Consider the following 24,321-nt stretch of genomic DNA (forward strand, 5'->3'; position numbering starts at 1 on the left):
CTTCAGATGTTCCCCCGCCTCCGAGGCCGGACTACAACCCCCGGCGTGCAGTGGGCAGGGCGGAGCCGCCGCCGCGTCGCCGCTGCCGCCGACCTCAGCCGGGGCTGGGGCCGGGGCCGAAGGGAGCGGAGCAGAGCGCTTTCCCCGCCTGGTGAGTGGGGCCGGGATACGGACGGATCGGGGGGACACACGCGGGGAGCCCAGCCACCAGCTAGGGCAGGAGTCTGTGCGTCCGCTGCGAACGCGGGCTGACCGTCACCGGCTCCGGGCCTTGCTCCTCTGGGCGGGGGGCGCCGCCAGCGCCGCGGGTCTGTCGAGTCACCCTCGGTGAAGCGTCTGCTCTCGGGGTTTCTGGTTGCCAGAGTATGGCGGCTTTGCCTGCAGGAAAGGACACCCTTCAGCATCCTCCCCCAGGCCACGGAAGAAGCATCGACCCCCTGCAGCATCCTCGACCGGGTGGGAACTTCAGCCCACGCAGACCTACCGGTCTGCCCCTCCACGGTCCTACCCACGGGGCACAGGGTGGCCCTTCCTCCCCTTCCCCAGAAATCTTTACAAAGGATTCATAGCACAAGCACAGAGTTTAAATAGCCCAGAAGCAAGGAGTGAGCTGGGCAGGTAGAGTCTCTGTAGATGTCCTCTAGTAATAAAAACCAGATTTCCTTGAAAAGAGATTTCTCATGTTCATGTAAAGTCCTGCAAAATCCTGCCAGGTTGTGAGGGTCGATCTCCTTCACCTTGGAGACACTGGGATGAGATTTGGACTTCCCAACCCCCAAGGACTGTGACGCTGAAAACACCAAATCTTCAAATCCAAAAGCTTCTGAGACATCCTCCATCTCCTGCTGGTTGTCACCCTGGGGGTGGCCTGGAAGGGGCCAGTCCTGCTTTTCCTGTTGACACAGTATTTCTGCTGCACACAGGTCATTCTTGTTGAGCCCAGCCTTGCTCTTTACTCAGGAGCACGTGCACAGCCGCTCTTGCAGAGCTTGCAGAAATTAGGGCTGGAAATCAGGAAGTGAGCCAGGACATTGGGTCTCGTGCCCACAGAAAGGCGAGTCCTGCTGTAAAGCTGCAGCTCCTCAGCCCCACAGCCAGGGCTCAGTCCCCCATCCAACAGCAGTTGTGTCCTCTCCCTGGATTTGAGGGACAAGAGGTGAGTTCTCCTGCTATTTCTCTGCTGGTGTGTGTGTCTGTGACCCCGCAAGCTAAGACCCAGTTCCCCTGTGCCCCCACCTGATGCTCAGGTTGTCCCTTGTTAATATAACTTAACGCTTAACAATGTCATTCTTCATCCCCTTGTAGGAGTAGGGAAGTGCCTGACTCCCGTGTTGCTGCATTCCAGTCTGTTTGTTTGCTGCCCTTCCTGCCTGATGGAGCCAGTGCTGGCTCAGGACCCTCCTCGAGGTGCCCAGCTGAGCATGGTGCAGGAGCACTAGTGGATCGTGGACAGTGGCGTGTGCCACCTGCGAAGGGACAATGGCTCAGGGCACTGGGAGCATCAACAGTGACTACAAGGATTGGGAATGGAGTGACGATGCTGGCGAACGGGCCAGACTCCTGCAGAGCCCTAGTGTGGAGACGGTGCCCAAAAATTCAGAGAGCCAAGGAAATGGTCTGGGGGCCACATCAGCTCTGGGAGCTGTCTTCATTGTGGTCAACGCTGCTCTCGGGGCTGGGCTGCTCAACTTCCCTGCTGCCTTCAGCATGGCTGGTGGTGTGGCTGCAGGCATCACCCTGCAGATGGTGAGTGGGGAAGGGACAGTCCCCCGTCCCACCCTGGGAGGGTGCACGGGAGGGACACGTGGTGCCCCAGAAAGGGCTTGGGGAGGACCAGACTCCCAGGAAGAAGCTCTTTTCAGTGAGGTGCACCAGAGATTCTCAGTGTATTCAGGGATGGCTGCTTGGGGTGGCTCAGGGAACCTTGCCATGTTGTTGGCTCAGTGTTTCCCCCCTGTCTCTCTCCCATCCCAGTGCATGCTGATCTTCATCATTGGAGGCTTGGTCATCCTGGCATACTGCTCGCAGGCCAGCAATGAGCGCACCTACCAGGAGGTTGTGTGGGCTGTCTGTGGGAAGGTGCCTGGTGTGCTGTGCGAGGTGGCCATCGCTGTCTACACCTTTGGCACCTGCATCGCCTTCCTCATCATCATTGGAGACCAGGAGGACAAGAGTAAGTGCCTCCCATGGAGCAAATAATAACCAGTTGTTGTCCCTTCAGCTGGAAGGAACAACCTGACCATCTTGGTTGTCCCCACAGTCATTGCTGCTTTGGTGAAGGAACCTGAGGAAGTTGGGAGCAGCCGCTGGTACACAGACCGCAAGTTCACCATCAGCATCACCGCCTTCCTGCTCATCCTGCCCCTCTCCATCCCCAAAGAGATTGGCTTCCAAAAATATGCCAGGTGGGTGGAAAGAGCCGTCTGGGGCTGGGAGCTGGGGTGGGTCAGCCAGCACCCACCTAAGCACGGTTGCAGAGAACAGGGACTGAAAATGCTGTGGTTCTAGTGCCGTATCTGCCCACTCATCCTCTGCCTTCCAATGCCTCAGTTTCCCCATCTGGGAAGCAGAGGAGTGGTTGAGCACTGTGCAGCCACAGTGTCATACTTCAGGGCTTGTGTCCCTCCCTTCTGCATGCTGGAGGAAGCAGGGAATGCTGCTTTCAGCAGCATTGTCTCCTATCTTTGGAATTGGCAATCCAGCAGAAAGGAGAGCCAGTAAGGGTCCTTAGGCTGGGTGGTCTGTGGGCCAGCACTGCTCCACCAAGAATCTTGTGACCTGGCTGCTGGAGCTGCACCAGGGGCACCAAGGAGTGTCACTGCTTCAACACTTGCCTCTTTCTTCAGCTCAAAACCCAAGTCTGGCAGGTTTGCCACTCAGAGAAGAATGGGATAACCCCCAAATTGTGTTGGCATCTGCTTGGGGGACAGCAGGTGACATTTCCTGGCATATTTCCATGGGAAGGGAAAGCAAAAATGGGTCTGATAGGCAGGAGTGGGGTAGCCTAGGCTGTGCCAGAAGATGGGGATGGAGAGGCTGGGAGGACACTCTCCATGAAGTGGGGAGGCAGAGCACTCACAGCCTCCTATCCCCTTTCACAGCTCTCTCAGTGTGATTGGCACATGGTATGTCACAGCAGTCATTATCATCAAGTACATCTGGCCCGACAAGGAGCTGGTGCCTGTGGAGATCCCCACCAGGTGAGAGCAAGAGACACGACGCTGTCAGTGCCATCACAGCACTGCAGAGCCAGGCAGGGCTGTGGGAGCAAAGGCTGCAAAGGCTAGGGATGAATCTTTCATCAGTCCCATCCCTGGTCCGGAGGACTCTACAGGTTGCTGTCAGAAGCTCCCAAATGGTTGCACCTCTGCGTGTTTCAGAGGAGCAGGTGGTGAAGAGAAGGAAAAGGACCTCTTAAAGGTCCCCATGGCTCCATCACAGGTTTTGGTAGCACTGATTGGTATTTATCTCTGACATATCCAGGCCTGGATTCCCTGTGCAGTGCTTGTACTCACCCAACAACAAGGGCTGTGTCTATATTTGGGTGATTTTGATTATTTCCACAAACACTGTGGCTTATTTCCTTCCTCACAGTGTGTATTTTTGGATCCAGTGCAGGAATTTTATGGCAGAGCCAAGGTTAGACCAGTTTTTTGCACTGCTCAACTAGATCCTTATTTTTTACTGATACTTTTACTTTTGTGTGCTCAGGTTTGGCTGTTTCTGTCTCAGTGAAAGGCCCTGGTCTTCAGGGAGTACCAGGTCCCAAGGAAACCTCATTCCATGCAATGGCATCATCCTGGGTGGGGGGATGCAGTAAGGCAAAGACACTGAGCACTCCCAGCTCATCCTCTCCTGGTGCACTGGATGGGGGTCACAGGGGATTCTGGTCTGACTGATAGGTGTCTCTCTCCTTCCAGCCCCTCCACGTGGACAGCTGTCTTCAATGCCATGCCCACCATCTGCTTTGGGTTCCAGGTAAGGCCATGAGCTTGGTATTCTCCTTCCATCATGTTGTTGCTTGGGTGGCAGACTAAAACCCTGCCTGTGTGATTGGCTGGTTGATTGTCTAAAACTCTACCCGTGTGCTTACTGCATAGCTTTGCAAGGAGACTGAAGCCTTTTTAACATCTCACCACCTCTAAATGGAGATGGATCCATTTTACCCCAGCTAGGACCTACAGGGCATCCTGTCCCTTCGCCTTTTCTTCTCCAGTGACAAACCTGGGGAATCACCATTTCACAACAAACACAGAATATCATGAGTAGGATTCCCCATGGTTCTGCCCATCACGTATCCCCACTGTCTCTGTGTCCTGGCAGTGCCACGTGAGCAGCGTGCCCGTCTTTAACAGCATGAAGCAGCCGGAGGTGAAGACCTGGGGGGCAGTGGTGACAGCAGCCATGGTGATAGCTCTCTTTGTCTACACAGGCACTGGTAAGTGAGGGGACACCGTGTGAGTGTGGCACAGTCTTTGGACTGGCTGTGAGCTTCAGGAGGGCAGGGACCCTCTGGTCAGCAAGGGTCAGAGGGAGAAGAGAGGAGAGTCCATCAAACACCTCTGTAATGTGCCTTGTGCCATATCCATCCAAGTCTGGTCCTTCAAACAGATGTTCAGGAGACTTGTCCCTGTCCCCTGCTGACTGCTCCCTTCCTGGCAGGCATCTGTGGCTTCCTAACCTTTGGAGCTGGCGTGGAGCAGGATGTCTTGATGTCCTACCCCTCCAATGACATCCCTGTTGCCCTCGCCCGGGCTTTCATCATCCTCTGTGTGCTGACATCCTACCCCATCCTGCACTTCTGTGGCCGGTGAGCGCTGGGAGAGATGGGGCTGGTGTGGGAAGGAGGAGCAGCACAAGGAAATCCCTCTGTTCTGGGTCTGTGCCCACAGGGCTGTCTTGGAGGGTCTCTGGCTCCGCTATACTGGGGTAACAGTGGAGGAGGACGTGGTTCGGGAGCGGAGGAGACGCCTGCTTCAGACCATCAGCTGGTTCCTCCTGACACTCCTTCTGGCTCTTTTCATCCCTGATATTGGCAAAGTTATCTCTGTCATTGGGGGCTTGGCCGCCTGCTTCATCTTTGTCTTCCCAGGTAAGGCATCCTGGGATGCTCAGGGGCTGACAAAGGTCTCATGGCCTTGTGTCTCGAAGAGGGAGGGGCAGGATGGAAACACAGGAACCAGGAGATTTTTAGAGGAGGACAAAAATGTGGTGGGAGGCCAGTCAGCAGCCCAACTGTTTTGGCTGGACGTGGAGCTCTGTAACAGGGAGTGCAGCTCCCTGTTTTATAGGGTGTCTGTTCAGTCCCCAGTGGACAGTCCTCATCTGGTTCTAATTTGCCTCCCCTGCCTTTCAGGCCTCTGTCTGATTCAAGCCAAGCTCTCTGAGATCCAAGAAACCAGGGCAATCAGGTAACTGAAATGTGCCTCCCCTCTCTCCCATTCCCCTGTGGATATTGGGGTGAAGGACCCCTCTAAATATGCCCTGTCCTCCTGTGTCCACAGCTGGTGGGCCCAGGTCAGCTATGGGGTGTTCATGGTCACCCTTGGAGCCTTCATCTTTGGACAGACTACTGCCAATGCCATCTTTGTGGATCTTACAGCCTGACTCCTCCAGGCTGGACTGCACTGCTGCTGCTGAGGGGATGGAGATTTCCCCTAGGACCAACGGGAAGTGGGAAGAAAACATAGTGGTGTCTTGGGAAGAACCAAAAGAACCGTTGTGACTTGGGGCTTGGCTGAACAAGCCCTGTGGTGGTTTGTATCTCATTGTCTTAAGGCTGCAGGCAGTCAGGCTTTTCTCAGCCCTGGCTCCCTGGTGAAGCCAGAGCAACACTACAAGGGGACCTGTCATCCAGGGCAAGCTCTTTCTGGCCCTGGGAGTAGACATCACTCCCTCAGGCATCACTTAAGGGTCATGGTTGGGCTTTGCAAAGCCATGCTGCTCTCATCTATGTACCCTTGTGCTGGTGGAGCTCCTCTCCACAGGTAAAACTCCTTCTCCCAACTTTGGAGAGAGAAGCAGTGTTCTGCATAAAGGGAAATAATAATCATGTTTATCAGACAGGGAGACATCCCACAGTCCTATTCTGTGTCAGTATTTGGTTTGAACTCTGGTTTCCTGCTGGTCTCCTGCCTCTATTCTCACATCTCCCTCTGCCTGGGCTGCACTTTGTGTTACAAAGGGTTGCCTTCAGCCTGTTTGGGCTTTTTCTTTTGAGGATCAGAATGACCCTGGGTAGGGACATGCCAGTGCAATGTTTTCCTTGCCAGGGGTTGCTCACTCAGTAGAGAAGCTGCTATGACTGCATCAACCTACTGAAGACACTACAACAGAGCAAAGCTCTTCTCCAGATTTACAATCCTGTTCTTCCAGGTGTCCAGGAAATGGGACTGGGCCAGGTTTTAAAGGATGCTTTTGGGATAAAGCAATCAGTATTAATTTGTTTTATATTGTTCTCTTGGTCATTTACACTCTCTATGGCTGGTGTTGCTCTGGGCTGTCCCTCTGTTGCCTGTCTGAGTGATAGTTTCATTCCTGCTTTTTCTGGTTTGAGCAGTTCCCCCAGCTGCAGATTTGGTTGGGGGCGTTAAACCTCTCTTGTTCTGTCTTTGAATTTCTTTTTATGTTGTTTGGCTTCTAAAACCCTTGGGGAGGGAGGAGTTCAGGGATAGCTGTTGATGCATCTTGTGACGAGGGTTCAGCCCAGATTTGTGCAAAACCTGACCCTGCACCTCCTGCATCTTCTGGAAGCAGCACAGGCTGTTGTGGTGGGAAGGAGAAGCATGGCTTGTGCTCCTACACTTCTCAGTGTGGCTCTCTCCTGCTGCAACCAGTGGCTGCAGGAGGGGTGACAGCACGTGTGGGCTTCCCCACGCGGAAACGTTTGGTCTTTCCTTGCTAACATTGCATGTACATGGGGACCTCCCCATTGCTGCTCGGGACAGGGAGACCCAGGTGGAGAAGGAGGAAGAAAAGCCCTAAGCACAGCAGGAATGTTTAAGAGATGCTGTGAAGGCACATATCCCTCCTGCCTCTCCCAAGGGATCTCCAGCATCTGTGCCCTCATCTTTTGACAAAACCAAGCTCCACCAAACCCCCACTTATATGGCACTGGCTGTGTCCCGAGCCCTTTTGCCAGGCTCCTGCCTGTGAGCAGGAGATGGGGCTTGGGGACCCTTTGGCATGAAGAAGATGGCCAAGTGTCCTGGATGTGGGGAGCACAGAGCCACCTCCCGTGGAGCCCATCAGAGATGCTCAGCAGATGCCAATGCCAAAATGCCTTCCAGTACCCACCCTGCAGGAAGATAGAAAGGCTTGGTACCTGGTGGATCTCGTCGCTCTGGCTTTCCTGAAGGTGTGTTAGGCATGAGGAGGTCCCTTGGCTGAAATGGACGAGGACACAGTGTCTCATTCCACCTGGGAAACACCTGGGCTCCCTTGGTGCCCCCACAGTGTCCCTGTGGCTGAGGGCTGGGCAGGTCTGGAGGTGCTGTGGCCGTTCCTGTTTGCCTTACTGTTCCCCTGTTTACAAACACTGGCCTTTTAACGTGTATTTTGTACATGCAGAGAGTGGAGGGAACTCAACTCAATAAAAGTGACATTGTGATGTGTGTTAGGCCAGCACGAGGTGGTTTCTGGGGGAGATGCTCCCGAGTGGGATACAGGGATGACGCCGTATCCTGAAATGCCATCCAGCCTTTCGAGCTTTGGGATGGATGGTGTGGAGCTGGGAAGCCTCACTGCCTTCCTCAGGCCCTCATTCTCCGGGGTATCTTGGCGCCCAGGGCCGGGGGATGCCAGGGGTGGCTCTGTGGGCCCCGGTCCTGGTGTGGCATCCCAGTGTCGCTCCCCGGGGCCGGTAGGCGGGTGTGTTGTGGCTGGGAAGGAACTGAAGGGAGTTTCCTCTTCGGGACTGAGGCCGGCCATCCGGGAGGGTGCAAATGGAGAGGGGATTTCCTTAGAAAGGAAAACCCGAGCCTGAAGCGTGGCGGACCGGGGCCGGGCGCTCTGAGGGACCCACAGCCACCATGCTGTGGGGGAGCAGCGCCTGGGCCGTACCAACGCAGCGCCGGGGAGGGACGCCAATTCAGGGGCCTGTACCACGGCGCTGCGCGGGGGAAAACCGTTCCTGGGCTTGTACCACCTTCGGGGGGAGGAAACAGCGAGGAGAGGGGGAACGCCCCCCGCATGACTCCGCGCGCCCTTTGGCACCGCCCGCTACTTCCCCTTCCCGCCCCGCCCCCGCGCGACACCCCTCGCTCATTGGCCGGCCTCGGCAGCGCGGGGTTGGCCACCAACGCGCACGCGCAGACGGAGAGGACTTCAGGGCTCTGATTGGCTGAGAGAGTAGGAAGGCTTTCGGCCCCTCCCGGCCAATGGCGCGCGGCTCAGGCTCCGCGCGGAGGGCGGCAGGATGCCCTCCCCCGAGGTCACACGGCGCTGATTGGCCAGCTCTCACGCGGCCCCGCGCTCTGATTGGGCGAAGGCCACTCCGCGGGGGCGCGGCAGCTCCGCGCGCATTCCGCCCCTCCGCTCCCCCCGCGCCCCCCCCCCGCGAGAGGACGGGGGAGGGGAAAGGCCGCGGCGCGAGCGCGCGACCCCATCCGCCATTTTGTATCGGAACGGCGGCGGCGCGAGAGAAGCGCGCGAGCGGCCCCGGCCCGGCCCTCACGACACCGCCGAGGTGGGAGCGGCGCCCGCCCGGCCCTGGAGGGGGTGCTCTGGGGGCACTGCGAGCTTCGGGGCGGGGGGGGGTCGCGGTGGGGACGGGACCGGACGCAGCGAGACCGGGCCGGCTTGCGCTGGGGGCAGCGGGGCCGGCTGAGGCACCCGCCCGGCCGGGCCGCCCGCCGGGGTGTGCGAGAGGCAGCGGCGGGACCCGCGGCCCTCTCTCCCCGCACTCCTCGGTCCTGCGGCCGCCCCTGAGCCCCAGACGGAACTCCGCAGGGTCCGGGGAGGGAGCCGCGGGTGTTCCCTGTTCGGTGGCGGGGGCAGGTGGCTGTGGCAGCGTCGCGAGGTGGCGGGGAAACCGCCAGCTCTGGAGCTGTGCTCATTTCTCCCCCTTCGCTTGTGTAACGCCGGTGGTGACAGGTGGAGCTTTGAGGACTCCGGGCCGGGCCTGCCCCGGCCGGGCTCGGCGGCCTCCGTAGGAGATCAGTGTTGTTGTAACTTGCCCGCAGAAAATACGGAAAAAGTGAGCTGTAGTAAATAATCCTGTGACATAACCTTCTTGCAGACCACAGGAGAGAAATCCTTCTGTGCTGTCCTCCCGTTAAGAAAACGCTGCCCAGTAAAATGGACTTGCATAATTCTCAACTAGAAACAGCAACAGTTGGCGGTCTCGACAGATGCGGTATCAGTACAAGAGCTTCTTTACAATAGTTTCCTAACTTAGATTAGTACCATTTACTCCTTATACAGGAAAGCCTGTGAGTACTCATAGTTTAGTTTCAACAAACCACAACCAATTTGGATTGTATTTACCACAGAAGTGAAATAATACTGAAAATACAACGCTAGTCTGCTGGTATATCATGTACTCAGATTGTTTCTGAATCCCACTTGTTGCAAGGAAGGATGGCAACTGCTCTCAGGAACTTTTTTCAAGCAGATAACCAAACAGGTGTGACTCTGTCAAGTCATTCTTTCATATACCTGATTCCTGTTTCTAAGGTAACCACTTTGGCATTGGCTAAAATTATGGGCAGGGTGAGTCCAGGTGGGGTGACTCTCTTATAAACAGGAAACAAACTTAGTTGGTAGTAGACTGGTCTGTCCTTTCCACCTTTGTTATTCTGATTCTTTCAGCCCTGTTGCTTGTAAGTTCACTCTTAAATGTTGACTCCGTTGGCCTGGTGTCTCCAAACCAAACTCACAGCCAGTTTGTTGCCTACCTGTGTCTTTGGAGAAATACCTTATCCTGTTTATCCTACATAGTGTTTCTAGATTTTTGATTTATGCTGAAATGGCCACTCTTGGTGTTCAGCTGAGTAAGTGGAAGAGAAACTGTGGGAACATAACAATAGAGGACAGTAATGTTTTGTGCCCCTGTGATGGGACATAACTAAATCGTGTTGGGAATTGTTATCACTGAGAAACATGGTTGAGGCCATCACTATTTTAGCCAGATTTCTCTTTTGTTCCATAAACATCCCCAATGTATGAGTATTGCAGTTTTCTTTGACTTTCGAAATAGCATATAGCTGTTCTAAAACACATTTTGGATGGTAAAAAAACCATGAAGTATTTGATAACAAGTCTCTCATTTTTTTCCCTGCAGCAGAAACTTTATTTTGCAGTTCTTGTCTGAAGGAGAACTGGGAAGTGAGAGTTTCTTGTTGTTTTGTTGTTTGTTTTTTTTTTTTTTTTTTATAACAGTCCAGGTTGAGATGTGTAAATGCCTGAAGCAGCCATGTCATGTTTGATATATATCTCATGTATTTGAGGTAGATTCCAAACTGCAACTTCACTGGCCTGAGTCTGTAGGAACAACTTAGGTGCTTAGTTCAGCCACACTCTGGAAATTGAAGCTATTGTGTCTAATCATCTTTTGACTTCCAGTTTACTGGAATTGGGTGCAGCTTTACAGTGGTTGGAATGTTCAGATGTCTTTTCTTTTGTAAACACACCTGAATTTGAACTGGTCAAATGAATCGGGAGCTTATTTTACTGCTAATGTGACATTCACTTTGGGGTTTTTCCTCAGTAGATTTCAAAGTGGTTGACATCCTGAAGTATAAAGTATAGTATGATTCAAAACTACCTTTCTCCCTTGGATTGCTCCCAGTGTTGGCCTTCAGAGAGGTGTGCTGCCCTCCATGTTTTGTATTTGGTCATGGGTTTAAAAAGAGGGTAAGGGACTGTTCTGGAGAGAGGTTTAGCACTGGTTCCTTTAGCATGTTTTATGTGATGTTTTGTGACAGGAGTTTAGAACCTAATCAGTAAACACATTGCTGTTTGTGTCACTTGATCTGTTTTATCCTCCACATGCAGCACATGTGTCCTGAAATCATACAACTCCTGAAATCCAGCAGCAGTAGTTACTTCTGCAAAATTCCAAAAAACAAGATCCAAATTTAGCTTAAAGTAATTTTGAAATTACTTTTTGTAGGTGTGTTTCTGAATTCTTGGAAGACTTCTGGTTTGTGAACTTCAGCATCAAGGCTTAGTTACTCTCTAGTGATTTCTGGTTAGCAGGGAGTGTCTTTGTCACACCTGATGGGTGGTTTCATATTGACCCACTCTGTTTTGTGATCTTTGGATTCTTGCCTGAAATTTTATTGCATTTATGTTTTAATCCAACAGAACTCTGCTCTTTAAAAGAGACCTACTGAAATAGGTGCCAAATATCTTTTGCTGATGGGCTGTTGTTTCCCTTAGGAAGTGTTCAGGGTGTGTAATGCTGTAGAATTTGGTAAATATTTTTTATCTCTTTAAAATGGGTTGAGTTGCACAATATAAAATAATAATATTGTAAGAGCTCCCGAGTTCTGTGCCAGGTATATTAATCCATTACTGTATAATAGAATCTGTGGCTGAAAGTAGATAATTTTGCCAGGTAATCTAAATTTTTTTTATAAACTGTGGCTGAGGCCTGACTTGTCCGAACCTGGCAGGTTTGTCCCATGAACTGAAAGCTTCCTGAATTGTTGAGGCCAGTGTAGGGAGATTCATTCCCACTAAGAATATATGGGTCTAAAAATAAAATCTGCTTCACATAGCATTCATAGCTTCCTTAATCAGTGCTGTAGTAATTGAATTTTAGTCTTGCACTTCATGACCAAAGAGGTACCTGTGCAGTTCTGCTTTGCAGGCAAGGCTCCCTTGGTTACTCTGTACTCTCCTGAGTTAGGTTGCATCATTTGAACCTCTGAAGTGCTGTTAATTTTGTGTCCAGTGGAGCTGTCAGGTTTGCTGTGTGCTGGGATACTCACAGTGCAAACCATATGTTTAGAACATAAGTAGGAAGCTGTTTCCTCAGCTATTGTGTTCCTTGAGTCTCTGTGTTTGCTCAGGCTCTTCCTTGAGAGGCTTCCTTGAAAGAAAAAATCCATTTTGCCTTCAGCTTGGATTGTCCAGTGGCACTGCCAGATTTTGCAGTTGGAAGGTGGCAAAGCTTGTTTTGCTTCTTCGCAATCAAAGCGTTCTCTGCTTTTTTTGGAAGATAAGAGATGCTAATAGGAGGGTGGGATGGTCAGTGTGTTGTACAGCAGCAGGGAGTCTTGAGCCCAGCTGGAGAATTTCAGTACTAAAACCTCTGAGTTTTGAGTGGAGTAGGTGTGATTCCTGTGCTGTTTGTATTGGTATGATGAAAAATGGCCAGAGAAATGTGGTTTTTCTTCCTAGAGGCCTTAAAGGAAAACTCTGAAATTCTGTTATTGCCTTAAAAATTGGCCAAGTTGAAGTTTTGTGCTATGTCCCGTAGGCAGTTCAAACAGCCTGTGAGTTCTTCAGGCTGGTTGCTGTAAGCTGCTGCTCTGATGGGACTGAATTCCCCTTGCTGACTGCTGGTTTTAGTAAGTGCAAGTACTGTGCTGAGGTCTGTGTGCTTGATTTTTAACAAATGCTTTTCAGAAGCTTTATATTGGTAATGTATGGTAAACCCTTCCAGTAAGATTGTCTTGGAAGGCATGTACTTGCCAAACCCAGTGACATTTTCTAGGTTATTTCAAAAGAGGAATTTAAAAGTTATTAAAAAAAAAAAATCAGGTCCTATACTACTGAGAAATCTTTTTAAACTTCTGTGCCAGTCCTCCCTTCTAGATGTTCCACAGTCAGTGGCCTTTTAAACTTTTATATATAAAGGTAATGAATTCCAGCTTGTACTAAAAAGAAATGGAAGTTTTGTGTAATTCTTCTCACCGCAGTTTTAGACATGCCCTGAAATTCTTTTAGAGACCGACTGCCTTGTCATTGAAGAATACTTTCAGTATTACTGCTTGAAAATTTGTTCTTTGTGAGATGTAAGCTTTATTGCATAAGAAGGATCTTGCATACCTTCATTGAGTAGTCAGGATTTTCTTTGGCATACTGAAAGTCTGCAAGTCAGTTGATTTGACTTTTCTTCCAAATAATTTACCCATATACTTGTGTAATATAGTAAATTTTTTCGAATGGCAGAATGATCTTCATTGCCTTTGTTGCTCCTGATGCTTTGAAGTGTAGGCAGATGTTAAATAAGGTATGGTTCCACATGTAAGCAAGTGAAAACCTTTGTATAAAGAGAGGTGGGAAGGAGAGTTCTACTTAGACCCAGCACAGCCTGTTCACTTCCTGCGTGCTGCTGCTGTTGGGTGCTGGCAGGAGGAGGCCCGGCCTGGGAGCTGTGCTGCTGCAGGAATGCTCCCTGGGCTGGTTCGCCCTCAGTTCCGCGTGCCAGGCCAACACATCACCCAAGCCATCCATTTCCATGATGAGGCACAAATCGTGTGCTGCTGGCTTTTGCCATGGAGAGCCAAGACCACAAAGCAGTAGTTTTTATTCTGAAAAAGGGATCTTCAGACTCTTGGCATGAAGCCCAGTGACCTTTGTGTTTTGATCAGGTAGAGCTTTCAAGCATTGACTCTCCAGCTTGATTTTTACCTTTGACAATGCACAGTGCTGCTTCTCAGAGCAGCTTGGGGCTTCATTTGATGCTCCCCACACTGTTGGATATGCAGGACTTGCTTTGGGATGTAATTTTGTCACACTGGCAATCTGTAATTTAACAGATGAGATGTCAAGTGCCAAGTTTTGTGTTGTCATAGAAATTTATTAAGCTGGCAAGCTCTGCTGTTGTAGCTCACTGAAAAGCTGTTTCAGTATAAGCCAAATGTTAGGGTTAGTTTATTGCAGTTCTTTGTGTGTTGCTCATTCACGATTGCTTGTTTTGGTGTACCAGGGTTGAGGCAATACTGCCTGGATGTACTGGGGCAAAATATAGCAGAGATGGTAAAAGTGTGTTTTTTATATTAATTTATGATGGAGGCTTTGAATGATTCTGACCTCTGATTGTTACTGTGTATCTAATTCATTATTCATCTCATTTTCTTCTTTCTCATGGTGCTGAAAACCATTCTTCTGATTGGGCTGTTTGCTGGCTCTTTCAGAGTGCAAAATGCAGAAACAAAAGTGGTTGGGTAGTGTAAAAACAACAGAGCTTGTGTTGTGAAAACTTAATGCTACTTCATTTTCTTTGTGAACATAGTTAAGTGACATTGCTGCAGAACTTAAATCTAATTTAATACTGTTTTCCAGGTGCCATGTTTCAGAACAGACAAAGACAACTGAGAAAGAAGAGCTGAAGCAAGTAACACAGAAATAGATAAAGACTCACTGGGGGAAAAAAAATTGACCTGTCTCTGAGGTGACTAAAGGGGAATAATGGTGATTTTGCGCCGGGCTCGGCCGCCTGCTTCCGCCCCAACCAGCAATGAATCTTGACTCGCTCTCGCTGGCCTTGTCTCAAATCAGCTACCTGGTGGACAATTTAACCAAGAAAAACTACCGAGCCAGCCAGCAGGAAATACAGCATGTAAGTAAAGTAATACAGTGCTACAAAATAAACATTGTAAAGAGAACTGGAGTTTCTCTTCTCGTTTGTATTTGTACTCTGCTGTGCTCTTGTATATGTTCCTGTTTGCTGTTTTCTGTGGTGTTGGGAACTGCAGGGTGTGTCTGATACTCCTGCTGGTTCATCTGCCAAGTCATTGAATACAGCTCAGAGCTGAGACCAATATTAACTTTGTAGCTGAATATCAGGATTAAGTGCTACTCCTGAAGGGTGGCATGAAAAGTTTACCTAACTTCTCCAGGTTAAATCTTTCCACTTTTGGCCATTCAATATAGCGCTGATTGGGAAGGGGAGGAAAATGTATACATTCAGTGTTCAGAGTTGTTGCACTGAAAGCCTGAGTATGTTGCAATTTACCTCTGAATGTTTGCTCCTCCCTTGATGGAAGTTTTTTTTTCCTGTTTTCATTCAGTGACTCATGGCTTGGTTGTGAAGCTGAGCTGTCTTGGCCCTGCGTTTTCGGAAGGCAGGCGGAGTAACTGCATGTTGAGACCCAAATATCTATGATTAGGGCAAGAAATCTGTTTTAACTAACCTTTTAAAAAAGAGCTCTGACTTGCAGGGTGGACTGAAAAGCATTATTTGCAGAGGAGGGCTTACGAGGAAGTGAATGCTACTGAGCTAGTTTTAGAAACTGGTTTAGTTCGGTTCCCAGCAGACAGCTGGGCCACTCAGTGTTGAGGGTTTTTCCTGCAGCAGTGCAATCCTGCAGCGATTTGAATCAGATTAGAAGGCCAGAGGGCTTAAGCAGTGAGTTTCTGTAACATTTGATGTCTTTAAAAATGCATTCATTGGTTATCTTGAGGTGAGAGGAGAGTAATTTCAGCAGTATTGGCTTTTCAAGTGTAAGATGGAATAGGTCTCTTGTAACTTTTGTAAGTTTCTCATGTTTTTGCAAGTTCAGTATTCCAGGGGCTCATTTGGGATCATGCTGTCCTTTTGATCACTGTTAGTTTCAACAGATGGTTTTTGCAGCAAGGTGTGACTACAGCATGACTTCATTTGGGAGAAGATATGGTTGATCTGCCATTCACTTGGAGCATAGCTCTCAAAAACAGGGACAGATTGTTCCTTACCCTTAAGCTAGGCCTCTTAGCCTTGCTCTGGTGAAAGGATGAGAGGCTGGGACCTGATCTGTGGAAATAGCTGGATTGTGTATGGCTATAAAGCAGATCTAGAATGTCAAGGCTAAATTTCTAAAAGCTTAATCCCTTGTCTTTTTTGTTTTTAAATTTTATTTTCCTGGAATTGCTTTACTTTTGTCGTTGCTGGTACAATATTTCTTTAGTTGAAGAGAATATATGTGCTGTAATTCTGTCTCATGGTACACTGCTTGGGATAAATTTTTGGCATGATTCACTCAATTTTACAAAGTTTCTATCTAAGCATGTAGAGTTGTGGAAATTCATACTTGGAGTTGTTCTTGTCTCAACTGACCAAAAGGACACTTCTGTTTAAATACGTCACTCGAGTGTAATAGTGGCAAAGCTTGAGGAACTAATTTCTGTTTAAATATGTTATCAGTAGTCATTTAATATAGCTAATGCTTAAAGAAATAGAAAGTATGTTTAAAAAACTCAGAAATATTTTATGCATTTGTCAGACACAAATTCTAGACCATTTCTTCCTCTGAAGTGAGATTTTGTGGTCTCTCCTTAAGTGGTAAGGAGAGCCTGGTTGGAGAGGGGGAAAGAGCTTTGTAGATGGGTTTATCTAGGAAAGCAAAATATAGAAATCTTTTTGAATCTAGAAAAACAGAGTTATTTTTTGTCTAATCCTGTATTTGCCCAAACACATTACCTGATCAATGCAAATACTTGTGGCTCAAGCTTTATCCTAAATCACAGACTGGTTGAGGTTGGAAGGGACCTGTGGAGGTCGTGTGGTCCAACCTCCTGCTCAAACAGTCACTTAGAGTGGGTTGCCCAGAAATATGTCTGGGCAGTTTTTGGGTACCAACATAGATGGAGACTCTACAGCCTTTCTGGGCAGCCCCTGTCAGTGCTTGGTGATCCCTACAGTAAAAAAAAAATAGTGGTTTTGATCTGATTTTATGACTGGATGCGCTGTCATGTAAATGTGTATCGAGGCTGCCAATACAAAGGTTTCTTTCAGCTCTTTCTTCAGGAAAACTGGCAATTCTCATTACCCATTTCCTGGAAGAGCTTTTTTGGGAATGTAGTTAGAATTGAAATATGATACACTGCACTTTTAGCCTTCTCTTCCCTTCCTTCCTGTATATTAAATTTTCAAATTATTGTCCTTTGGAAGATACCTCAGTGCAAGGAAGCAATCTACTTCTGATGCAGGCAAGTTGTGTAAATGGCTTTAGTATGTGCAGTTTTCTTTGGCATCTGATTATTTTGATGAATTCACCTTGGTCACACAGTACCAGGCAGCTTCTTAGGAAATTGATCCAGCTTTATTTCAGTCTTGTTACCACATCCAAATCTTTGTATTTGATTGTGATTGCATAAACAAACTGCCTGTTTTCTGAAACCTGAGCTAGGTAGTAGGATTTGCTGTCAATTCAGGATTGCTGCCTTTTGCACCAGTCTGAGCATCTTCCTGATCCTGGGGTATGGCTGCCTTCAAAGGCCCAGCTGTTACCACAGCTGGGCTTTTTACTCTGGACTGACATACCACAGGCATGTATTTTATAGCTTCTGGTCAAGAAGCAGAGCTAGATTCAACTTGGAAGTTTCTTTCCAGCAGAACAAAACTTAGCAGCCACTGGAATCAGCAGGCTCAGAGGGAAAGGGAAGCCTAGTGTCAGATAACAGTAGAAAAATTGAGATGAAAACAGTCAAACATCAGAGCCCGAGCAGACAGAGCCTAAAGCAACCCTGTTTGTCTCTTTGCACAAAGAAGCTACTGGCAAACAAGGACGTTCATGATGGGTAAAGCAGTGGGCTTCGTGTAGGCAGTCAGACCAGAGGCAGAGCTGCAGGTTTTTGCTGGCACATTTGTGTCTCTCCTGCAGCTAGAAAAGGGAAAACAGTGGGAAAAATATTGCTGGTAGATGAAGGTTGGAATTGTTACTAGCTGCTACTGTTTGGCCAAAGAGGCAAGCTGCTGTTGATAGGCTTCACATTTCTGACAGTATGGGTTCTATTAAAAACAAGTAATGCTGTCCACTTGGTTGGGGTGTAAAGAAAGGAGCAAGTTCTGAAACAGTTTGCAGCTATTTCGGACAACAAGCTGATGAGCTGGTCTGTACCTAAGAGTTAAACTTAAGGTAGATGGTAGGGGATGCAAACAAAAATGTAATTTTGTTAAGATTTAGTGGAGTGATAGGTGTTTTAAGTCAGCACGTGCAGATCACCCATTGCACAGGTGCTGTCCCAAGGCTGTGTTCTTGCTGAGTTAGGCACTGTGGGAGTAAAATGGGGAAAAGCAAGGCTATGGACTGTGTGGATTCTGGGTTGCTTTGATGGCAGAATCATGAGGGTGACTTGAAAACTCCTTTTTACTTAGCTTTGTAAGAATACCACCCTTGAAATGCATGGCTTCTGTGTCAGTGACTTGTGTCTAGATTCTTTGTTTATACTTCTTATTTGCAAATGGAGTTAATGATGTGGTTTCTAGGTTACTGATTAAAAGGAGCATTTATAGGAGTTTTGTTGAAACTGTAGATTATTTAACTACTAGCTGTACTGCTGTATCCATGGTGCTAGACCAAGATCTTGCTCTGTAATGACTGTGTGGTATTTTTTTGATAATTTTTTTCCAGATTGTGAATAGGCACGGTCCGGAGGCAGACAGGCATTTACTACGCTGTCTATTCTCGCACGTGGATTTCAGTGGCGATGGTAAAAGCAGTGGCAAAGATTTTCATCAGGTACAGTTTGCGCCAATACATCTGTTTATTAATTTTGATTGTTAAAAATCTGTGGTGGGATTTCATCCAGGTCAAGCACAAAGGCAGGTTAGAAGCTTCAAACAAACTTATTTTCTGGTTATGTGGGCTTTCAACTGCACGCACTTTTTGCCAATCCTCAAAATGATATCTGACTTAGTCTCTCGATCTGGAAAAAAACAGGTCGCATCAGTACAATTGCTACTTTTACTAGATGTGGTGCTCTAGTTTGAAAGCCTGTGTATTTTAAGAGTTTGTCCAAATCCATTAACTGACATTTCTGGTGCTGACTGTGTCTATTGGCAGGAGTGTTTTCATCCTTAAGCAATTTTGCTGCAGACTTTTTAGCTCCTAACCATGAATCAAATACTCCTGGGTTGTCTATTGCAATGTGTGAGGATGTTTATAGAAAGCAAAACATTGCACATAGGGTGGAGAATGTTTCATCACTTTGTCAGTCTTAAAAGCAAAGCACACCTGAAGAAAGCTTGAATGAAAAGAAGTTAGTTGATGTTAGAGAGGATTTGGGCACCTACATAAGTACTTTATCTTTTAGTTTTTCTGTACACAGTGCACAGTAGTTTGTTTTTATTGTCCTGTTGCAAAACTGTGAGTCTTCAAGTTATCTTGTTCTTTTCAGACTCAATTTCTGATCCAGGAGTGTGCGTCGCTGATTACAAAACCAAACTTTATCTCGACGCTGTCGTACGCCATTGACAATCCCTTGCACTATCAGAAGGTTTGTATGCTTCTTGAAGGAGATCCCAGTGTCAGAAACTGTACTGCATTGGTCTCTAGGAAACCAGCTAGTTTTCTCTTATAGTAAATTTTTCAAAACCTGAGCTTGCCTTGTTTTTGTGGGGGTTTTCTTTGTTAAACTAAGCAAGTTAGTCAATCACTCAGAATGACTGCAAACTTAATTTTAATACTTCATCTGATGTTGATACTTTCTGGCTTGTTTATGGCACCAAACCAAAACAAATCATCACTGCTTCTGTTTCTTTCAATAGGAAAGCCATTATAGTGGTTAATAGTGGGATATATGGAAGAAGCTTTTAGATGAAATGTATCCAAAAGTAGTTGGAAAGTTGTTTAGCCATAGAAGCTTTGTTTTAACCTGCAGCAAGAATACTTACTAATATTCCAAGCTTGCAAATAGACTCTATATAGTCCGACACATTGCAAATGAGATTAATCCCAAGACAACTTTCATGTTATTCTTCTTACCTATTTCAGAGTCTAAAGCCTTCACCCCATTTATTTGCCCAATTGAGTAAAGTCATCAAATTAAGTAAAGTTCAAGAGGTAGGTGATGCTTATTTAAAAAATATTGTAATTTTTTTTTTTCGCTTCGCAAATTAGAAAGGATAAGGCCCCCTTACTATGATGTTTGTTTTTGTTTGTAGGTGATTTTTGGTCTGGCTTTACTGAACTCTTTCAGCTCAGATCTGCGAGGTTTTGGTAAGTTTTCTAAAGTACTGCAGCAGGGACAGCCTTTTTCAGCAGTGTGCTTTCTAGATGGGTAGATGTGCCCTGCCTGACCTTAACCTTGCAATTTGTAGTGCCATTGGGAGGGACAATAGATGACACAGTCATCTTGTGTGAAGTTGAAGGACTGTTTCATGAATGACTTGCTTGATAATGAATGAAATTGGGGTATTGTGATATCTTAAATTGTAGTTGTCCGTTAATATTTGAGTTCTCAGGTATGAGATTTCTGTTTAAATCTGAACTGTTGAGGTCTGTGGTAAACAAACTCGAATTAAGAGTATGGTGCCTAGCTAAATGAATCTCAAAACAGAATCCCAGGTTTTGACTTTACCTCTTCTGTTTCCAAAAGCTGCCCAGTTTATCAAACAGAAACTCCCGGATCTTTTGCGCTCTTACATTGACGCAGACGTCAGTGGAAATCAAGAAGGTGGCTTCCAAGATATTGCAATAGAGGTCCTGCACCTTCTCCTCTCCCATCTCCTCTTTGGGCAGAAGGGAGCCTTTGGGGTAGGACAGGAGCAGATTGACGCTTTCCTCAAAACATTACGTAGAGGTAAGTGGTGCTGTTCAGGAAGCCTGGCCAGATGCAGACTTTGAGGTGAATTTTCATGACTTGCTGTCAGTGCTGAAGTGATGGGGACTCGCTGACTTAGAACTCAGTAAATTTTCATCGTTCTAAACTGACAGAAAAGTACCATTGTTCTGTTTGCTTTCAATGAGCAGTAATGTTATCTCATGTTCTTGAAAAGTTTTGATGAATAAACATTGAGTAAGGGATATTCAAGTCTGTGTTTGCTTGTATGGCATGGTATTTGTGAATTTAACTAAAGCAGCTTAGTGCATTGTAGTTGAAAACTCTCTAACAGAGTAAGGAACATAAATTTCAACATTTTAAGCATTGCTTTATTATATTAGATGCAGGTCCATGAGGAGACACTAGAACAGTGAGGGAAGTGCTTCTGACTTGAACTCTGGTTCATTTCCTGAAAGCTACCATTGTAGTCTGTTCCTTTCCAAAACCAGTGTTTGATGTAAACCTATCACACTAGGGAGGATTTGGACTCAAGATGATAATTGAACTTAACCTACTCCTTTGTTCTGCACAGACCTAGAGGAAGCTAACATTTGTACAAGAGCAAAATATTTGCTCTAATTTTTTAAATATAACTTCTTAGTTCATATGTATTTTAATAAAGATTAGTGTATTAGCTTGTGTAATTCCTGACACTTTGCTTTGGGATATTGGGCACTCTTCTTGGAATGGCCCTGGAGGGTATGGTGCTGTCTCAGGAAGGTCCTCCCACAAGGTGGCTTTGCTGCTCTCCACTGTGAGCAGAACTCTGATCCACAGATATGAGCCTCTCATTACTAGCCTCTCTTAAACTTTGCCTGCCAGGAAGGAAAAAATGAGTGTTTACTCTTTCTGTGCTTAAGTGCCTGGCTTAGTTTTGCTATATTTGTTAGACTCAGTAGCAGATCTTTTGTTTCCTAATATTTCCTGAGTTGGAGGAGTGGCTTTTGCTGGACTACTGTATTGTTTCCTGCCCTGTGCTTTTTTTGGATAACTGCTGTTAGTGACAATCTAGTTCTAAACTTACCCCAGCACAGCTGCTGGCCTTTTGGGCAGCTGCAGAGCTGCTGTGAACCTGCATGAGCCTAGTTTAGTCTACATTCTTCTTCTCTAGGAATATCCCAGTGGCAGTAGAGAACTGAAAATGGGATGGAGGGATGCTGCATCAGTGCTTTCTTGATTTCTGCAGCAGTAGGCCAACTCTAGCACAGCAGTGGAATAATTTTGAGTATTCTTTCATATGCAGATGGTGTTCTGAGGGTTTTGACACTTTGGTACTCTTGCCTTTAGATTTTCCCCAAGAGCGTTGCCCTGTGGTGCTTGCACCACTTCTCTACCCTGAAAAACGGGACATTCTAATGGACAGGATCCTGCCTGATTCTGGAGGGATAGCCAAAACCATGATGGAGAGTTCTCTGGCAGATTTCATGCAAGAAGTTGGCTATGGCTTTTGTGCAAGGTTTGTAGGAAAATGTAATTTTCAAGTGTGTAACTTTGGGTGGTGGTGGTGGTTTTCTTTCTTGTTTCCTGAAGTAAAAGATAAAGAGCGTAAGTACTTATCAAGTATTATGAGGTTGTTTATTTGAATTCTGGTTGTATTTTGCTTCCTTCTAATGTGTATTACATGCCTGTAGACACTGTGTAGAATTTTGTCATAGTAAGAAGTGCTACATAAAAGGATTCACATTGCTTTTGAAGGTTTCATAAGAATTTTACTATCACTCTTTCATAAGTTAAAATAAAAATGTCTAGGTAGACATAAATTCCAGCTAAATCCCACTAGAGTGTTGGAAGAACTTACTCTTGCAAAACTTAGCCCTCAGAATGAAGCTAACATGATTTTTTTTGTAAGAAACATAAGGTAGAACTTATTCTGTATTTTAAGAGAAAGACTATTGATTACTTTGGGGAGGTGATGAAATCTCCTAAACATGAGTTTCTGTTTAAACCAAGAACTAAAACCACCGTGTGTTGGAAGGTACTGAATTATTTCCTTTGTTAACATATGCCTGTTGATAAAACAGTTTATATACTCAAGCTATGTAAATCTTCCTGGCCTAGTTATGAAGTATACACAAAATGGAAAAAAAACTGCAAAAAAATCCTTCAGTTCTGAAGTTGAAATTCAGGCATCTGTTCTTTGTTTTCTCTCTTGTCTCATGGGAGATTTTTTGCTGGTGCCCTCTGCTCAGGGATGCCATGGTTCATATCAGGCTGAAGGGCAAACATTCACAGCCTACCTTTGAAGAGTGCATGTCAGCATTTTGAAATGTGCATTCTCAAAGCCTTTGTTTCACTTTTAGGTAGCAGAATCTCTGAAGCTGTGTGTCACAGATCAGTAATGGAAGTGTTTTTAACCGAAGAGTGCTAAACCTACCCTGTAATTTTGCTTTGATGGAGCATAGTCTGTGAAACATCTCTGTGACATCCCTGTCAGTTCAGTACACCTGGCTTTGAACTGGAAACGTGGCACAGTGTATTTCATGGAAATAATTGCACAGATTGGCTGCCAAGTTTTTCTTCTTGATTGTCCTGGAATTTTGTTATGTTGGATCATTTGACTAATTTGGCTGAAGTCTTTTGTTGTGCTGCAGTGAAACCTGCTTTCCTCTAAGATCTCTATTTTGTTGCATTTTAGTGTTGAAGAATGTCGCAACATAATCATGCAGTTTGGTGTTCGGGAAGTCACAGCTGCCCAGGTTGCCAGGGTTTTGGGGATGATGGCTCGAACTCATTCAGGATTGACGGATGGTATTTCATTACAAGTGAGTGGCCTGTTCTCCTGGGGCTTATATTTCAGCAGAAGGAGTTAAAATGCTGGCCTCTAGGAATTCAGCAATTGCTTGTATTATTCAATACTCGTACTTCTGACTGTTCTACTGTAAATGTCTGTAATACTTTCATGAATGAAAGATCCTCAGAGTGTTAAACTGATGTCATTGCTAGTCTGAACTTCTATTTGTACCTTTCTAGTGCAGGGAGTTCTGTAGCCAGTGGGTGTTGAGACTGCTTTATTTTTTACTAGTGTTTGATTCAGTGTATTTGACTTGCAGTCTATTTCGGCTCCTGGCAGTGGGATTTGGAGTGATGGCAAAGATAAGAGTGACGGAAACCAAGCTCATACCTGGAATGTGGAGGTCTTGATTGATGTTCTTAAAGAGCTGGTAAGTCTTGTGAGCACCTCGGTCTTTCATATGAATAAAGCAGAGCATATCTCACTATGATCATAAACCTTTTTAAGCTCCCGAATAGCTTTGAATCTCTCTAAGATTAAATGTTGGGGTTTTTTTCCCTCATGATCAAGAAAATTTTGAGGAATTCTGGGAAATGGAAGCTACTTGAATGAATAGCTTGAGTGCAGTTTGAGATTCATTCCACACTGCTCCCATGTATTCCAGCATGTCTTCTCTGAGGGTTTTTGTGTTTCAGTGTATTTCTGACAGTGGAAAGTTCTGTGCATCAGAGACCTTGTTTTGGAAACTTCTTACTGCAGGCATTAGTGATGAAAATGAAAGTATTTTTGTAGCTACTCATTCCAAAATTCTTCTTTATTGCGTCTTAGGTATGATAGCACTGTAGAAATAGGAAGGTTTTTCCACTGCTTTATGAGCAGCAATTTTTGTAATGAACTCAGTTAAACATGAGTACCATTTCCTTTGCTTGCCTTATATGGTATTTTTTTTGTATGTTCCCTATGGAGAAGTCGCTGTTTTGTTTTTCTAAACCTTGGGCCATAAAATAGCTTTGTCTTTAGTGCTCACCTATCTGTGAAATGAGTGGTTTGTGTTCCATAATGGCCACAGTTTCCTCCAAGCTCCCTCATCAATATTGTTTCACACTGTTCCT

At 46.5% G+C, this 24,321-nt stretch overlaps 2 protein-coding genes across 7 annotated transcripts in view; both read left to right on the plus strand.

Annotated features, from left to right (window-relative positions):
- The first annotated feature begins 38 nt into the window (after positions 1-38).
- SLC38A7 (solute carrier family 38 member 7) lies at positions 39-7,613 on the plus strand. 3 transcript variants are annotated; one of them, XM_059857234.1, is made up of 12 exons: positions 39-151; positions 924-1,156; positions 1,306-1,746; positions 1,975-2,173; positions 2,261-2,405; positions 3,102-3,200; positions 3,921-3,978; positions 4,324-4,438; positions 4,663-4,810; positions 4,893-5,092; positions 5,357-5,411; positions 5,505-7,613. In XM_059857234.1, the coding sequence occupies exons 3-12, from the start codon at positions 1,480-1,482 to the stop codon at positions 5,605-5,607; spliced, it is 1,389 nt and encodes a 462-aa protein (XP_059713217.1). In that variant the 5' UTR covers positions 39-151; positions 924-1,156; positions 1,306-1,479; the 3' UTR covers positions 5,608-7,613. The 3 variants fall into 3 exon arrangements, with proteins under 3 accessions (XP_059713217.1, XP_059713219.1, XP_059713218.1); XM_059857236.1 differs by lacking the exon at positions 924-1,156 and having other exon boundaries at positions 45-151; XM_059857235.1 differs by lacking the exon at positions 39-151 and having other exon boundaries at positions 230-1,156.
- A 916-nt stretch (positions 7,614-8,529) lies between these two features.
- Positions 8,530-24,321, plus strand: part of CNOT1 (CCR4-NOT transcription complex subunit 1) — a 55,033-nt gene continuing 39,241 nt past the window's right edge. For all 4 annotated transcript variants that reach the window (XM_059857239.1, XM_059857241.1, XM_059857240.1 and 1 more), the window contains exons 1-10: positions 8,530-8,686; positions 14,239-14,515; positions 18,288-18,395; positions 19,054-19,152; positions 19,650-19,718; positions 19,820-19,874; positions 20,254-20,457; positions 21,766-21,934; positions 23,114-23,240; positions 23,529-23,639. In XM_059857239.1, coding sequence (XP_059713222.1) covers positions 14,414-14,515; positions 18,288-18,395; positions 19,054-19,152; positions 19,650-19,718; positions 19,820-19,874; positions 20,254-20,457; positions 21,766-21,934; positions 23,114-23,240; positions 23,529-23,639 — 1,044 coding nt within the window. In that variant the 5' untranslated portion in view covers positions 8,530-8,686; positions 14,239-14,413. The remainder of the gene's footprint in view (positions 8,687-14,238; positions 14,516-18,287; positions 18,396-19,053; positions 19,153-19,649; positions 19,719-19,819; positions 19,875-20,253; positions 20,458-21,765; positions 21,935-23,113; positions 23,241-23,528; positions 23,640-24,321) is intronic.

This window comes from Haemorhous mexicanus, chromosome 12, assembly GCF_027477595.1.
Source record: "Haemorhous mexicanus isolate bHaeMex1 chromosome 12, bHaeMex1.pri, whole genome shotgun sequence".
Taxonomy (NCBI): Eukaryota; Metazoa; Chordata; class Aves; order Passeriformes; family Fringillidae; genus Haemorhous; species Haemorhous mexicanus.

Coding starts and splice junctions, on each gene's coding strand:
- SLC38A7 (XM_059857234.1), top strand. CDS start 1,480: ATGGCTCAGGGCACTGGGAGCATCAACAGTGACTACAAGGATTGGGAA. Junction 2,406..3,101: donor GGCTTCCAAAAATATGCCAG/GTGGGTGGAAAG, acceptor CCCCTTTCACAG/CTCTCTCAGTGTGATTGGCA. Junction 3,201..3,920: donor CCTGTGGAGATCCCCACCAG/GTGAGAGCAAGA, acceptor CTCTCCTTCCAG/CCCCTCCACGTGGACAGCTG.